Source organism: Camellia sinensis, chromosome 9 (genome assembly GCF_055761805.1).
Source record: "Camellia sinensis isolate YWXY chromosome 9, ASM5576180v1, whole genome shotgun sequence".
In the NCBI taxonomy this organism is placed as follows: domain Eukaryota; kingdom Viridiplantae; phylum Streptophyta; class Magnoliopsida; order Ericales; family Theaceae; genus Camellia; species Camellia sinensis.
The window spans coordinates 19,675,041-19,692,188 of NC_138969.1; the positions used below are offsets into that span (position 1 = coordinate 19,675,041).

Here is a 17,148-nt window from a genome sequence, read left to right on the forward strand (position 1 = left end):
TTGGTTGCCGTCGCCAAAAGTATTATTAGCGAAGATATTTGGCGTCGCGAAAAGTATTATTAGTGACGGTCTAAAATGTCGCAAGAAAGTAAAATTAAATTAATATTGTATTTGCGACAGTTTAAACCGTCGCGAAAAGTATTATTAGTGACGGTCTAAAACGTTGCAAAAAAGTAGAATTAAATTAATACCATATTTGCGACAGTTGAAACCGTCGCTAAAGATTTGAATTACGATGTATGTGCGACAGGTTAACCCATTACTAATAAAATGTAAGGAAATGATGATTACATTAACGACGGTTTATTATTGTCGCAATAAAATTATTTTCATAAAATCAACATATATTTTATTAATTCATTCCCTGTACAAATTATTAATATTTTCTAAAATAAAATACATCCACATCCAAACACATCCACATCCACATCCACATCCACATCCAAACACATCTACATCCACATCACATCCACATCCACAAAATCATATGTATATATATATATATATATATATATATATATATATATATGTACCATGTAACAATTGTCAACCAAATATTCTTTACAAAAATAAATAAAACATCCTCTAACAATACTAATAACTTTTTATATTCAAGAACTTAAATTTTTGTATCTAAAGCAAAACAAAAGTATTGACAATATAAATTAAATATATATATACATATATTTTATAACTTGTTTTAATATATATCAACAATAAGCTCTATTATATCAATATGTGAAAATATCATCACATACTCAAAAGGAGTTGAATCTGCAAAAAGAAACCGAAAAAAAAAAAATCATCATTTACAATATAATTAATTTCATGCTTACAGAAAATGTAAAACATTTGATATTTATTTCAAAAAATAAATAAATAAATAAGATTGTAACCCGCAATATCGATATGCGAATATATCATCACATACTCAAAAAGGTTGCATCTGCAAAAAGAAAACGGAAAAAAAAAAATTATTTACAATATAATTAATTTCAAGCTTACAGAAAATGTAAAACATTGGATATTTATTTCAATAAATAAATAAATACATAAATAAGATTGTAAGCTCCAATATCAATATGCGAACATATCATCATGTACTCAAAACGGTTGCATCTGCAAAAAGAAACCAACAAAAAAAAAATCATTTATAATATAATTAATTTCAAACTTATAAAAAATGTAAAACATTTGATATTTATTTCAATAAATAAATAAGATTGTAAGTTCAATATCGATATGCAAAGATGTCATCACGTACTCAAAAGAGTTTGTAAAGGACAGTTTTTCACAAACGGAATTTAGGCTCCAGATTCAAAACTGGAAAGCAATTTCGAGTCTCGTCTTTTTCTACAAGTCATTTGTGCCTAGTTAGTTGTGTGTGTCAAGTTTCTTTGACATCCGATGCCGTTTGAACATTTTAGTTCGAAAGAGAGTTTCTAAAGAACAAGCTTTCATTAACAGAAACTAGGCTCTGGATTCAAAATCGGGAATCGGTTTCAAGTTCTGTCTTCTCTTACAAGTCATCTGTGCCTAATTAGTTGTGTGTGTCAAGTTTCGTTGACATCCAACGCCGTTTGAGCATTTTGGTGTGTCAACCGGTTTGAAAAATAGTTTCAAAAGAACAAGTTTTCACAAGCAGAAATTTGGCTCTAAATTCAAAACCGAGAAGCAATTTCGAGTTCCGTCTTCTCCTACAAGTCATTTGTGCCTAGTTAGTCGCGCCATTTGAGCATTTATTGTGTCAACCCGTTCGAAAAAGAGTTTGTAAAGGACAAGTTTTCACAAACGGAAATTTGGCTCCAAATTCAAAACCAGAAAGCGGTTTCAAGTCCCGTCTTTTTCTACAAGTCATTTGTGCCTAGTTAGTCGTGTATGTTAAGTTTCGTTGACATCCAATGTCGTTTGAGCATTTTAATGTGTCAATCGTTTCGAAAAAGAGTTTCTAAAGAATAAATTTTCATAAATGGAAACTAGGCTTTAGATTCAAAACCAGGAATTTGTTTCGAGTTCCGTCTTCTCCTACAAGTCATTTGTGCCTAGTTAGTCGTGTTCGTCAAGTTTCATTGATATCCGACGCCGTTTGAGCATTTTGGTGTGTCCAGGATTATCAGCTCATTCCCCTCAAGATTATGTTAATGTTGCCCAGTAGGGAACGCTGCCTTCTAATCTCCAAAACATAACTCATCAACCAAGTTAAGTAAATATACAAATTATTCTATTCCTCTGTTTAAATAACATGTATATAAATTTCATATTGGAATTTCCATCAATAACATGTCTCTTTTGTTAATATGTCTAGTTATAAGTGCTATTTTATTGGAGAAGGTTCCTAACAAGAGATTAAATTCTACACAGCTGTCCCACAGCCAATCAAATTCTGCCACCTCACAAAATTCTGGACCTCACTGAAATTTTATCACTCCTTACCTACTCCCTGCCGTTTTCCTCTGCAACTCCTTTTCCCCTCTCCTGCAGCAACTGCCGATGACTGTCACTCCCTCACCACCCATCACTGCCACTTCGATCCCCATCTCCAAATTCCCGGACCGTGTTCATAAATTGTCGTTGGACATTGGAATAACAACATTCAAATACAACTAGGGAATTTACAAAGAAATTGCAGGAATTTAATTGTAGTAATATTTAACTAAGATGCTAGAGATGTATAGCTTCAAAAGCTCTGGGAAAAACAGGGCCAACCAAAAAAACAGCTATACTGTTTTTTTAAAACGGTTCAATAAAACTAAAGGTTGATCTACAAACTTACACGCATACTGGCATTATTAGTCATCATTAGAGACAAATTGAACCCCCAAGAATGCTGAGCTGGCATATCATCCAACATATACAGAGACACTGGTGTTTGATGCAGCAACAAAACTGAGCCGACACCAATTTTAAGTGTCAAAATCATACCGGGGTTGTATTGTGCAATATTCATGCATCTTTGCACTCTTCGGTTGTCATTCTATCCACGGAAAGAGTTAAAGAGCGTTTTACGAGAATAAAATTTATACTAGCAAGACAATTTTCATAAAATCTAAAATGAGCACATTACACATGCATATATATGGTTTGTATCAGAATTCCATGAAATGGTACAACTCAAAACTTTAAAAACCACCATAGTGGTGCCATTGACACAAGTTTAGGCATCTTATGTCTAAGTAAGACAACATTTAATAAACAAAAGAGATTTGTTTAATATATATGGGACATCAAAATGCATCAATCAAATTAAAACAAAAGAACAAGTTCAATTTGTGTGTAATTTGTAATCTTCACAATTGATTGTAGCATAATTGTCGTATGTTCTAAGTAGTTTATGGAAATTGTTGTCACCTATTGATTGCTCAAGCAAGTAACACTGTAGCGGAAACTAAGATTTTAAACTGGCACCCAGAATAGTAGTTACCTTGTTAAGTTCAATACAAATGGAGCAACAGACAGCTGGATGAGGCACTAAAAAGCATGGCAGGTGAAGCAGCCACTCAACGAACTGATCTGGCGAGTGCGGCGGAAAGATATGAGCTTATTGGATGTCTTGACAACTTGATGGGATTGATTTGTTAACACCGACCTCCTCATTTCTTGGGCCTTCTTTTGAGCTGATCTCAGTTTCTTCATAATCTTATCCATGGATGATGATCTCTTCTTTTCAAGTTTCATCTGAACCATATGATTAAAGTCAATAATCCTAATTACCAAAACCTCATGGAAATTTTGTTGTAGACTAGTACTAGGGTTTAAAAATGCAGATCTTAAGAAAGCATCGTTAAATGTCATAGCAATTCAATGACATATAATGAAGATAAAACATGGTAGAATTTCATTGAAATGCTCTTACATAATTGATCCATGCCTGAAAGATATCTAAAAGTTTATGGTAACCTCACGCACACAGGATGGATGAATGATCTAAATGCTTCTTGACAAATTCAAATATGCAATGTGGAAAAGATTTCAAAGAACCTCAAGTTTCCTTATTGCTGCCTCAGCTTTTTCCATCTCAAGGTTCTTCCATGCAGTGATTTTGGCTTCCTCCCTCTTCATTCTGAATCAATGAATAAATATTTTATCATTTTCTATATAACCATGCATTTTTTAAGAAGATTGTACACAGGTTCTGGGAATTTTTCAGAAACAATTAGCAGAGAGGAATTGAAGTACTTGTAGTGTAATATAATCAAGAAATTGAAGTTTATGACATTAGAACACACACACATACACACCCAAAAAAAAAAAAAAAAAAACTATTCTTAAATAATTGCAAGAAATAATCTGAAGTCTATTCGCATCAACAGGCCTATAAACAAGAAAAACATGAGTTGGATGATAACAAAATACATACTTAGAAATGCTTTTCACTGCCTCTGAAACTTCTCAAGCAGAAGATCGAACCTCGACAGCTTTCTTCTTCCAGTCATCGACATTTTCTGAGCCTCTCCCAGGAAATCAAGCTCTGTGTTTCTTGGACCACCTAGTCACAGTGACCCGTTCATCAACCTGTATATCTCTAACTTCTAATTTAGAGGTCTTGGGACTTTCCAACTCCACAATGGGAAGGACAGATGGAGTTGATGGCGAGAAAGACAGCCTACTGGAAGATGAGTAGGGGCTACCCTCTGGGCTCATCTGGGTTGCCATATCCCTCCTTGAAACATCTCGAGAAATATTGGTGGCTGCATCCTTATCACTATCAAATTTCTCATCTGTATGTTTCATCCAATAGAAACAAGCCACAAACAGAAATAAAGAAGAACAATAGCTTTAGCATTTACATATCAAAAAAATTAAGTAAATAAATAAATAAACAGCTCCAAAATGGCAATATGTACAAGTGGAAAAGAAATTAAGGCTGGTATGCTTCGTGCATGTCACACATTACGAAGTTCATATAAGGCAAGAGGAGCATGTTGAACAAGCTTTGAAAGCATTATATTATACCTCATGTCCATCCACCTAAACATTAAAAAATTCCCCAAACATTTTGGAAACTCAATCTATTCATTGTTCAATTTCGCAATCAACAATTCAATGTGCTTTAGCTCAGTTAGTTTCAGCGATGGAAAAATGTCTAAAGTCATGTTCAACTACATATAAATGAAACCAACCTCTTAGACATGAAAAAGCAATAGACAAGGGACAAAATTATCAATGATAATGTATAAATTTGGTATTTCTATAAAGTCTGATGAGGCATCATATTTCCAAAAAAGTGAAATCAATAAAAAAAAATCAACAATGACTATGTCAGTTACACAGAAATTGTAATTGATATCACATGATTTTCTATTTTTTATCAAATCATGCGTCCAGTGAATGCTATCAAGAAAATAAATACTAGGCATTGTGTAACTAGTTAGTCAATGATAATTTTTTTTGATCAACGAGTCAATTTCTCTATAAGGTATGGGAAACCTATAATCAACTATTAATCCACTGATTTCTTTTTTTTTTTCATAGACTAAAATTAGCTACAATGTTACCCAGCCTAATTTCTGAAAAGGTTCATGGCAGAATTGATACAGAAATGAATTATTGTTGCTGTCATTCACTTGCAAACATGGATAGTTTGCAAGGGAGATAAACAAACACATGGTGTGCAAAACAAATACACATGGATAGTTTCACTCTAACACAAGCTTAGACTTTCACATATATGATATACATAGAAAACATATTCTTTGAAAATGTATATTGAAAATTTGGGTGGTGGGCCAGCTTGGTGAATCATCTGCTAAAAAAATCAAGAGCAAAAAAAGAAGTCATTTTGACCAAAGCTGTTGGTACAATGTAGAACACAAACAAAATCTAAATCAGTGAATAGAATAAAAAAAAACAATAGGTAGAGGCAAAAGCAAAAACAAATACCATGAAGATGGTTTGATTCCTATGAAGGCAAAAGAAGAGAAAAAGAGGAGAGGACAGATGAGGAGAGCAGAGGATAGATATACCTGGATGTCGGAGGGAGAACATGTGCGAAGTCGCCGCCGCTGCTGCTACAGAAAGCCTGTGAGGGTAACGCGACAGCGAGAGCAAAAGCAAAAGAGAGATATTGTGAGGGTCTGTGTGAGCGAGTGTTTGAGGAGAGAAGGGTAACCTGGAACTCTTCTATGCTGATACTGTTGGGGCTGCGAGATAGACGATTGGGAGCGAGAGAGACAGAGTGACGACTAGGTTTTTTTCTGGAGTGGACGATTTTTTCCTTTTTGTTGATCTGATGGGAGAGGCTACTGCAACGGTGGAAGAGAAGGAAAGAGGCAGGGTGGAGGAAAAAAAAAACCTTTTGCAACGGTGGAACAACCGGCGTCGCAAAAAAAATAAAACAATCGCAGAAAAAAAAAAACAAACACGACCGGTAACAAATCGTCGCAAAAGGTACTATTTTTTGCCACGGAATTGGATTTTCCGTCGCAAAAAAACTACTATTGCAACGACTTCGTTTGCCATTGCGAGGATTTTCAAACTGTCGCAAAAGGTTCTATGGCTAAAGCTCCTTTTTCTAGCATAGAATAAACAAAACAATGAGACTGTTTGTTACAGCTTTTGGGGTGATTGTAATTTATTTTAATTTGGGAGTTTGTGCTAAACTGTTTGATCACTACAGGAAAAAAGAGTTTAGACGGCGTTTTTTTAACGACGCATTTTTAAACGTCACTATTTCAATATTTAACGACGTTTTATAAAACGTCGCATATTTATTTAATAAAACGACACCGTTTTATAATAAGAGGCGTTTAAAAACGCCTCCAAATGCGTTGTGCCTCACGCGCTGGGTCTCCCCTTTTTATCCAACCCTGATTTTGAATCTGAGATTCGCCTAAGACCCAAATCGAGAGCTCTCTCTGTCTCTCTCTCTCTGAGAGCGATTTCGAAGCTCCACCACTTGTTCATTCTCAGGTCGAGGAAGCGAGCACCAACGAAGGTGAGCTTTACTGTCTCTCTCTCTCTCTAAATATCTATCTCTCTCTCTCTCTCTCCATCCTCTCTAAACCCTTATCAGAGCGATTGAGAGATTCATCTCAATGATTTCATCTCAGAGATTCAGAGCGATTTCATCTCAGTGAGAAAATGGATCATGAAAATCGATTTATCATTACTCGTTAACGGTAGATCTATCGAACATATGATATGTTAAGCTTCAATCAGGTAGATCTATCATTTTTCACACACACACACACAGATCATGAAGTCTATGGTTTGATTCTTCATCTTCTTCATATTTTTTTTTTTAGCCGATTTGAGATCTGAAGCTTCGTTCACAGCAGATCTATCATTTCCTTCAATTTTTTTTGGTAGATGTGGTGCATCTCTCACTCTCGCTGCCTCATATGTATGTGTATCTATAGATCTACGAAGAAAACAGTGATTTGTTCTTGTTTTTGTTTGAATTATCAATTTTATTTGAAAGGCAGGGTTGGTTTTCTGTTTTTAGTTGTTTTGTTTCTAGATCTGAACACGACTTCATTACTTTTCTGAGGTTTGTTTTTGTGTTCTTACTCTTGTTTTTTTACATCGATTACCGATTCGAATTTAGACTCAACAAAGTTCTACTTCTCTCGAATATCACTGCTTGATTTTTTTACTAATTTTAAGTGTTTCAAATTGATCTCATCGTTTCATCGTCTTTTCTGATTCAGATGGCTTCGATGATGCTCTCTCTTGCCTCTGCATCTGCCTCAGCTTCAGCAAGCTAATCGCAAGCCACCATTAACATCAATCCACTGGTTAATTTTACAATTTTTTCAATTTTGTGTGATTTTCTTTTCATTTTTCCTATGTTGGATGTTGAAAATGAAGTATAAAAATAAAATAAAATAAAATCTATGAATTTAATTTTGTATTAGCTTTACTTCAGTGGAGTCCTTCTGTTCTATTTGATCACAATTGTGAAGCTTATTTAAAATGTGTAAGCATCACTTTTTTTTTTTTTTCTTTCCTCAATAGGCTACTCAAAATTTAATGCGTGTGAGGTTCCAAATACATGTTGGAGATGATGGGTGGGATAGAATGTGGAGTGTATTCAAACATGTTCTAATGCGTGTGAGGTTCCAAATACATGTTGGAGATGATGGGAGGGATAGAATGTGGTGGAGTATTCAGCTAACTTTCCTCCTTACCATTATTATATGGTGATATGGATGAATTTGGGGAAGGGGAAGTACCAGGGTTTAGGGTTGAAGCGTAACATTCATTGTCCTTATTATATATTTATTTTCAGCCTAGATTATTGTTTTGTTTTATTGGTTTAATCATCACGTTTTATAAATGTTAAAGCTCCAATCTGTTGAAGTGTAATCTTCCTTGTCCTCACTATATATTTATTTAGAGCATAGATTATTTGTTTGTTTTAAATCTCTATTAGTTTTTGAATAATATTATTTTTCTGCTGTAGCAAAAAATTCAAGATGAGTTGATAGCTCGAGAAATTGTCATTAATGATGCTGATTCTGCTGTTCGCTACAAACTCACAAAACGTCAGACCCAGGAAGAGGTTAAATTATTCATTTGGTTTTCATGATTGAAGGATAACTTTCTATTCTGTCTTTAAGTTAGTCTTGAAAAATTAACACTTGTGAGATTGATAGTTTCTTCTACTAACCTTGCAGATCCAAAAGTGCACTGGGGCCGTAGTAATAACAAGGTAAATATGTCATTGCAGGCTGTAATGAGGTCCATTGTACTGATATCTTATTCTTGTGTATAATGCATTTGATAAAATTATATTTGCAGGGGCAAATATCGTCCTCCAAGCGCAGCCCCTGATGGTGAAAAGCCACTCTATCTTCACATTTCTGCTGGTGCACATATAAGTGCTTTATATGTATTTATTCTCTCCATCTGAGGCAAAGGTTGAATAAAATGGTTGAACATTTGACATGGCTCTGTGTTTACCTATGGGGCCTCTAATTGGTGTTACTTATACCAGCAAGACGGGGAATCTGTGCCTCTTATCTTCCTTCATTTTGCTGTTGTTAAGTAGTTTTGTGTATTGATTCCAACCATTTTAGGGATTCCTAGCAGGGAAAAGAGGAGGAAAACATAGCTAGTATTGTCTTTCTGCTTGATGTAGTTTATTTGGGGAGAATAGTGTAGGAGAACTTTCAAGGGTATAGAGCAGCCTGTATATATATTGAAGAATAATTTTTTGGGTTGTTTTCTATAATTGACTTTCAAAAAGGGTTAATCCCAACCTTGGTCATTTAGAAACCATACATGTGTAATGCGTGTGTATATCTTTCTCATTGACCTCTTGTTTGTTTGTGAAGTTCTTTCTTTTTGTTTTTGTATACAGCTTGTATTCGCTTGATGCTCTCTCTCAATAAAGCTTATTATTCATATAAAAAAAAAAAACCTATTTAATATCTATGGCTCTTAATGATTCCAAAAATGGCTCACAAATCTCAACTTTATTTGTCCTTGTAGATCTTGTATTATGAACTTTTTTCTTATATAAAGAGATTTTCCTTTTATTTAATACATATGTTTATCAGCAATACCAAAGATGGCTCACAGATCTCAACTTGTTGTCTTTGACTCCTTGTTAATAAAGTGTTATGAATTTTAGATATTACTTGTAAATGTTACTTACAATTTTGATCAAGGCAATTCAATTTGCTGGTTTGGATCAGTTCATCACTCAAAATTGCAGTTGCAAGTTATTGTATTACTATTTACGAATTATTTTTTTTCCTTTTATTGTTATTTTTATTTAGCTTGATTTTAATTTCCTTGAATTATGGTTTGCTTTTGCAGTTGGAGACGATAGTGAAACGGATAAAAGCAGTTGATCTTGCAACTACCATGGTTGAAGAGATGTTGAAACAAGGTTCTATCAACAATGTTGGAACGGTAAATGTCTCGCACTTAAGCTCTATAAGCCTGCAGAATGGGGTTGACAAATAATTGTGACTATTTGAAACAGGTTACTAATCATCTGAGCACATGTGTGTATCTGGGTTTTGAAGCAGACCCATCCTTGAACATCGCTGCTCGTATTCGTGGGCCAAATGTGAGCCTCACCCTCTCTCATGCGATTGTGCATTTCTCATTGTGTTGCTTAGCTTGTGCTTGTTCTTTTATAAGGGGTATTGTATGGTCATATATGGATGTTTTGCTTTAATTTCTTTATACATAAATTTTTTATGCATTCATCTGGCATTGACACTCACTTTTGTAGTTTCTTCTTCTTCTTTTCCCCCTTTCTTTCTTTCTGTCATTTTTTGTTTGGTCCCTGTTATTGTATTTGATGAATTTTTTGTTTGGTCCCTGTTATTGCATTTTATGGCCTTTTAAGAGAACAAAGGAAGAAATAACTAGATTGAAAAAGCCCCCTCTTTCAATTTAAATTAGTTAGAAGTTATAACTTGTTGAATATATATAAAGGATGAATATTTTACAGCATTTGTCATGATTATTTCGACAATAGTAAATCTGCACCAGATTTTAAATAAAGATTTCTTAAGACGGTATTAAGTCCCTTTAAGAGTTCTCTCTCTCTCACGGAATTTGCATGAAACTTAATCATAATCAAACTTCCCCCCCCCCCTATTATTCTTCATCTAATAATGAGGATGATAATCTAGGTCCACTAAACAATTTTTTATATTTCTAAATTTTCGTATTGAATTGCAATATTATTCATTCTGACTTCTACCACTTATTATTCCAGGTATTTTCTCTGACCTTGTATGAAGCTAACAGGCTGATACTGGACCTCTGTTGGACCGTTTCTATGTTTCACAGGGATTTCTATTATGAAGGTGGCATGGGATTGGTGCATGCTGCTCCAATGCTTTGATCCAAAACTGATTACAGAATTTTTGCTGCTTGATTTTAAACTGCTTCTGTGGCATGAATTCCAAGCACACATATTCATATTACGATTCATGTTCATATGGGATCTGAGATGAATTTTTACATATTGGTTGTTAGGCTAGTACATAACGCACAACCCTCCTTAGCAGGGCTTGGGACTAAAAGATTAAATTCTAGCACGACATAGGCGGAGTTAAACCACACACCTGCACCATTTTTAATTTTTTTTTAACAATAGCAGATTTTGGAAATGGAGACATGTTTTGTTAGTACAACAGCCATGTTTGTATCTGTCTTGCCCTTGTTCCACAACTTGACATGGAAGACGAGGTGAAAGAGCTAGAACATTCTTCTCTTCAAGAAACATTAGATAGGAAGCTCAAAGAATTGGACAAAAAGCTTGAACAAAAGGAGGTAAGCCCTTGTTCATGAAGAAATTTATTAGCCGCTTGCATATCTTGGTAGCTTCCGATCGTGGAGCCTATTACTTAATCTATTTCATGATGGAGATCTTAATCTGCTGCAGCTGGTTCTGTCTTTTTTGGAAGAATGTTGGTCCTCTTTACACAAGATATGACCAATGAAAATAATAGATGTGTGTGTATATATATGCAGAGACTATGTTGGCGTCAGTCACGTGGCAAGTTCTCTTTGTAGCATTCTTTGCTACAGTGGCTTCAAAATATGTTCAGGTGAGTTTCATTTTCCAACTTAATAGTAATATTTTTCTTATTTTCATCGATGAAAGGAAAATTTTAATTAAGAAAATTCTTTATTGACTCAAGGGATATTATCAAGTCTCTGCAAGGGAACTAATGAGAATCAATGAAACAACAAAAGCACCTGTCCTGAATTATGCAGCCGAGACCTCACTTGGAGTACAAGAGCATATAACATGGCAAACAGGTTCTTCCAAAACTACCTAAAGCTTGTAGACAATGATGCAAAACTTTTCTTTTACTCCAATTTCTACTCAAGAAGATGAGGACAGGTTTATTACCTCAGGATTTTATGTTAGCATGGGGATTGGTTTCACCGTTGGATTATGGGGAGTTTTTGGCACTATGCTTTGTAAGCTTCTGCTTATAGTTTTTTAAGCAAAAATAACTTAAATAAGCCGGAAAAAAAAAACTAATTATTTGAAAGCTGAGGTAAGGGTGTTTTTAACTTCTGTTTTTTTATTATCAGCTTTTACTTTTAAAAAAAATCCACCAAACAGGGCCAAAGCCATTTGTCCTTCCACAACAAACTCTTTCTACTCAATAACCATGCAACAATGTTTACGTAGTACTCTAAATCAATGACAGAAATTTTAGGGATATGATATACTAAGCCACCTTTGTTAGGTAATTAAGAGAAAAAATATATATTGTCATTTCTTATTTATCAAAAATAATACAGACAATACTATATGAAACTTCAAATATCTAATAATTGTCTCAAAGGACAAGTTGTTCAGTCTGAGCCAAAACTAAGCACAACACAAAGTTTACATATTGTTATCAAGTGGCAAAAGAGTATTGACTATTTCAAGTAGCACAGGGCAAATATGCTTTACACCATTCTTGTATCAGTTCTTCTACATAGAGCAGAAATCAATCATAGAGTGGGACACAATTCTCAATTTTGTGATTGAATTCTGTGTTTTCTTCTGACAACTCTACCTATTAAAAATTATACCAAATAATTTGACACTCTATTAAAATGTTTAAGTCAACTCTATGTTTCTCATTTATTCTTTAATTATCAATTAATCATTTCATTGACACATCACTAGATCTGGAAAGTGTGTCTACAAATTAAATTGGGTAAATTACACTTTGCCCCCCCTAAAGTTTCACCCATTTCCTACTTTGTCCCTTTAAGTTTAATTTGTCTCACTTTGATCCTTCATGTTTACAATCATTTCCACTTTGACCCTTTAAATTTTTTTCATTTTGGCCCTTCATGTTTGCAATCCATCCAACTTTGGCCCTTCAAATTGTACTTATAAAGAGGATCTTAAGATGTTTTGAAATCTTGTCTGGCATGAGAATTAATTTTCATAAGAGCGTTGTGTGTGGAGTTGGAGTTGGAGTGGAAGAGGATACTTTGACCTCTTTCGCAGATATTCTGAATTGCAAGGTCCATGGCCTACTACTTAAATTTTTGGGGCTACCATTAGGTGTTAATCCAGGTAAGAAGTCTACCTGGAAGCCAGTTTTGGATAAAGTAAGATCTAGGCTGTCTGGGTGGAAGTGAAGGCTCCTTTCCTTTGCAGGTAGATTAACTTTGTTTAACTGTTTTATCCAGCCTTCCTATTTATTATCTATCTTTGTTTAAAATGCCTTTTGGAGTGGTTAGAGAGATTGAAAGGTTGTAAGCTTCTTTCCTCTGGGGAGGGAATGGTTTAAAGAGGAAGGTACATTTGGTGAAGTGGGCTGAAGTATCAAAAAATAGGAATCAAGGCGGGTTGGGGATTAGGAGAATCAAGGATGTCAATGACAGTTTGATTCTTAAATGGTGGTGGAAATTTGAAAGTGAAGTAAATGCCCTTTGGAGAAGATTGTTGTGCAGTAAGTATATGATTGAGAAGGCTTATTGGATGCCACCAGTGCACTCATCATCTATCCACTCCAGAATCTAGAGTGATGTTCTTGCAACTGCTGGTCGTAATCCACCTTTAGTGGAGTTCTTTTTGGGGAAGTATCAGATAAAGGTTGGTAATGGGTGTAGAATCAAGTTTTGGTATGATAAGTGGGTCGGTGATAGGTGTTTTAAAGACAAGTTCCCTAGACTTTTTAGTTTGTCAAATGATAAGGAAGGTACACTATCTTATTATTCAGCAAGAAAATCCAGTGCGGAGGAGTGGAACTTATCTTTCCGAAGGGATTTATATGATTGGGAGAAGGAGGAGGTTGCTAGTATGGTTGCAATTTTAAGGGAGGCTCCTTCTCTGTGGGTTGATGTAGAAGACTATCCTATTTGGAATGGGTCTCTTGGTGGTAGTTTCAAGGTTTCTGATCTCTATCGATTCTGTGATGCTAGTATGGGCCCTCAAGTCAAAATTTGTAAGTTTGTGTGGAATAATGGTATTCCCTCCAAAGTCCAATTTTTCAGGTGGTTGGCTTGGAGGAATAGAGTTAAAACAGGGGACTTTTTACAACATATCGGTGTCCTTAATAGTAATGCATATATCTTGTGTGCCTTTTGCAAAACTGAAAATGAATCTGCTTCTCATGTTCTATTACACTGTCCATTTTCTTGGCAAGTTTGGTCTGATCTAATGCTATGGTGGGGGTGTGTTTGGGTGGTGCCAAGGACTATTGATTGTCTATTTCATTGGTGGATAGGTTGGGATTATAAGAAGGTGGTTAGGAGATGGTGGAGAGCCTTACCTTCTATTGCTCTATGGTCCATTTGGAAGTTAAGAAATGATTGTATGTTTAATGGAGTGCGGCCATGTGGGTCTGAGTTATGTGAGACCATTAAGATCAGATTTTCTTTGTGGGTTAAAGCTTCCTCTAAGGGATTCATGTACTCTACCATGGAATTAATTAACAATCTGGATCAGATTAAGCAATGCAGCTGAGATGCGATGTTGAATTTGCTGTGTGGGTCCAGTTTTGGTTGCTGGTTTCTGGTCTGTGTTTTGATATGCTTTGCTGATGTATGCTTTGACGAAGCTTTTGGTGTTGGGCTTAGTGGCTTAGTTGGGTTAGCCGATGTATGAGATTGCTATGGTCTGGGCAGATAATTTGAGGTGTCCTTAGACTTAAGTGGTTTGGGTAGAGGGGCATGCATTGGGATATATTGTTGGAATCTGGTCTGCAGTTGTGGTGTTCTGTTTGCTAATGTATTCTGCAGATGGTGGTTGCTGTGGTGCTTTGTTTGGCCTTCAAGTGGTATGATGCTTTGTTGTGGCTGTATGGTATGAGGCTGGGGAGTGGTGGATGGCTGCTGTTTTTTGGTGTCTGAATGGCTTATGGTGGCTGTTGTGTCCTATTTGCTAATGTGTTCTGCAGATGGTGGCTACTGTGGTGCTCTGTTTGGCCTACAAGTGGTATGATACTTGTTGTGGCTGTATGGTCTGAGGTTGGGGAGTGGTGGATGGCTGCTGTCCTCTGGTGTCTGAATGGCTTATGGTGGCTACTGTGTGCTCTGGTTGGCCTACAAGTGGTGCTGCTGTGCTTTTGAGATGTAAGGGTTGGATGGCTGCAGTGATCTGCAGGTGGATGGCTGCTGTCTTTCGGTGTCTAGGTGTAGCTTTGCTCTAGCCCTGTCTGCTGTCATCTGCTGTCTGTGAACTCAGGATTGCTGTTTTGTTATGTTATGCCTCTGGTGTTGTTTTGGGGATCTTGTGCTACCAGGTCTACTGCTGGCAACTTAAGGAATGTGATGCTGGTTTGATGGTGCTCTGTCTGGTTTGGTTGGTTAGTTGTTGTGTGCCTCTGTCTTGGGTAAGTTGGGGAGTGGTTCTGCAGGTGGATGGGTATGGATGGCTGCTGTGTCCTGCAGTAGGCCTTCTTATGGAAACTCAAGGAATGTGATGGTCTGAATTGGTGTGTGGGTCCTGGTTTTGTTTCAGGTAGAACAAAAGATTTGTTGGTTGTATAAGGAGTTCTCTATATAGTGTTGCTAATAGAGAGAGGTGGAATGTTCTGAACTGATATGGTGAATCAGTATGGATGCTAATCTGATATGGTGTAATGCTGGGCTTGGATGTTTGCAGTGTCCTCTTTGTTTGTTTTTTGTTTTTTTTGTTTTTTTTTTTTTGCAGTGTTATCTTGGTCGTTTCTCGTTGGTCTCTCACCAACTCTGGGGGTGCTAGCAAATGATAGGATGAGCTAGATGGTGCCAACCTCGTTGGGATGATTTAGCCTATTGTGATGCCTTTGCACCTCCCTTCTTTCTTTTTTGATGTAATTCGCTTTGTACTATTTTCTTGTTTTATTCCATCAATAAAGTTCTTTTTTGCCGATCAAAAAATATATATATTTGCCATCCTCCCCACTTTATTTCTAGACTAACTTCCATCCAAAAAGCTAACAGAATCTCCCACATCATTAACACATTAGTTCCATGTGTGATGTAAAAAATCACTAAAGATGCAAAAAATAAAAAATAGAAAACAAAAAAATTGAATTTTTTTTTAGTCTTCAGTGAACTTTTTTTTTTAAAAAAAATTTATTCATAAACATTTTTACATTATAGATGCATCTAGATTAGATGCAACTAAAAAAATAAAAACAAATTTAACTAAAAAAAGAAAAAAGTTTAGTAAAGACCAAAAAAATAAAAATATACTGACTCAAATACTTGTATTTTCAATTATGAAATGAAAATTTTACTATCGTTTTTTTTGTCTTTACTGAACTTTTTTCTTTTTTTAATTAAATTTATTTTTATTTTTTCAGCTGCATCTAATCTAGATGTATCTATAATGTAATAATGTTTATGAATAAATTTGAAAAAAAAGTTTGCTAAAGACTAACAAAAATTCTAATTTTTTTGTTTTTTATTTTTTATTTTTTGCATCTTTAGTGAATTTTTTACGTCACATATGGAGCTGATGTGTTAGTGATGTGACAAATTCTGTTATTTTTTTGGATGGAAGTTAGTCTAGGAGTAAGGATTGCAAACATGAATGGTCAAAGTGAGAAGGACTCCAAACATGAAGGGTCAAAGTGAGAAAAATCAAACTTAAAAGGCCAAAGTGGGAAGGATTGCAAACATAAAGGACCAAAGTGGAAATGATTGTAAACATAAGGGGTCAAAGTGAAAAAAATAAAACTTAAAAGGCTAAAGTGAGAAATGGGAAAAACTTTAGGGAGACAAAGTGTAATTTACCCAATTAAATTTGTATATCATTTTCGTAAAGGAAAACATTAACATATATACTGATTTTAGAACAAATTATGTGTATTTTCCAATTTTATAAACTTAAAAATAGAAAACAATTGAATCTATACGTTTTAAATTCCAACCAAAACACGAGTAAAATTTCAATATAATTGTGTCATCATTCACCCATAATACTACCATCCACTCATAAGGAAATTATTCAATACTCCTAAAACATGTTTAAATGGTATTTTAACGTTTTGTTTGATTGAGAGATTTGGACAAAAATTTAGGAAGGAAAAAGAAAAAATTGTATAAAATTAGATAAAGGGGTTGTTTGGGGTGTTTTAAATAAGTGCACTTTTTGTCTTTTTGGACTAAAAAGTTGAGGGAAAAAATATAGATATTTGAGTTAACTTTTTAACTTTTTATGAAAAAATGTGTATTAAAAAATTATATAAAGAAGTGTGCAAGAGAAGATTAGAGATGTGTGTTGTA

The 17,148-nt window shown here is 35.0% G+C and overlaps 1 protein-coding gene and 1 long non-coding RNA gene across 4 annotated transcripts; one reads left to right on the forward strand and one right to left on the reverse strand.

Moving 5' to 3' along the window:
- Positions 1–474: 474 nt before the first annotated feature.
- Positions 475–6,101, reverse strand: LOC114256736 (uncharacterized). The gene is made up of 7 exons (XR_014339427.1): positions 5,964–6,101; positions 4,358–4,718; positions 3,979–4,060; positions 3,422–3,675; positions 1,053–1,119; positions 897–946; positions 475–774 (listed from the first exon to the last, which is right to left on the reverse strand). It is a non-coding gene; the product is annotated as an uncharacterized LOC114256736 (long non-coding RNA).
- A 584-nt stretch (positions 6,102–6,685) lies between these two features.
- Positions 6,686–11,884, forward strand: LOC145789142 (protein RIK-like). Of its 3 annotated transcripts, XR_014339428.1 has the most exons (8): positions 6,686–6,934; positions 7,650–7,736; positions 8,405–8,503; positions 8,619–8,653; positions 8,743–9,861; positions 9,935–11,241; positions 11,443–11,519; positions 11,613–11,884. XR_014339428.1 is itself a non-coding variant. In XM_082886255.1 (7 exons), the coding sequence occupies exons 5-7, from the start codon at positions 9,814–9,816 to the stop codon at positions 10,808–10,810; spliced, it is 264 nt and encodes an 87-aa protein (XP_082742381.1). In that variant the 5' UTR covers positions 6,686–6,934; positions 7,650–7,736; positions 8,405–8,503; positions 8,619–8,653; positions 8,743–9,813; the 3' UTR covers positions 10,811–10,951. The 3 variants fall into 3 exon arrangements, 2 of the variants coding, with proteins under 2 accessions (XP_082742381.1, XP_082742382.1); XM_082886255.1 differs by lacking the exons at positions 11,443–11,519; positions 11,613–11,884 and having other exon boundaries at positions 9,935–10,021; positions 10,682–10,951; XM_082886256.1 differs by lacking the exons at positions 11,443–11,519; positions 11,613–11,884 and having other exon boundaries at positions 8,405–8,653; positions 9,935–10,021; positions 10,682–10,951.
- Positions 11,885–17,148: the final 5,264 nt, after the last annotated feature.

Excerpts from the sequence above, each read along its gene's own strand:
- LOC145789142 (XM_082886256.1), top strand. The coding sequence starts at position 9,814 with ATGGTTGAAGAGATGTTGAAACAAGGTTCTATCAACAATGTTGGAACG. Across the intron at positions 9,862-9,934 it reads CTATCAACAATGTTGGAACG|GTTACTAATCATCTGAGCAC; the intron begins GTAAATGTCTCG and ends TATTTGAAACAG. Across the intron at positions 10,022-10,681 it reads CTCGTATTCGTGGGCCAAAT|GTATTTTCTCTGACCTTGTA; the intron begins GTGAGCCTCACC and ends TTATTATTCCAG.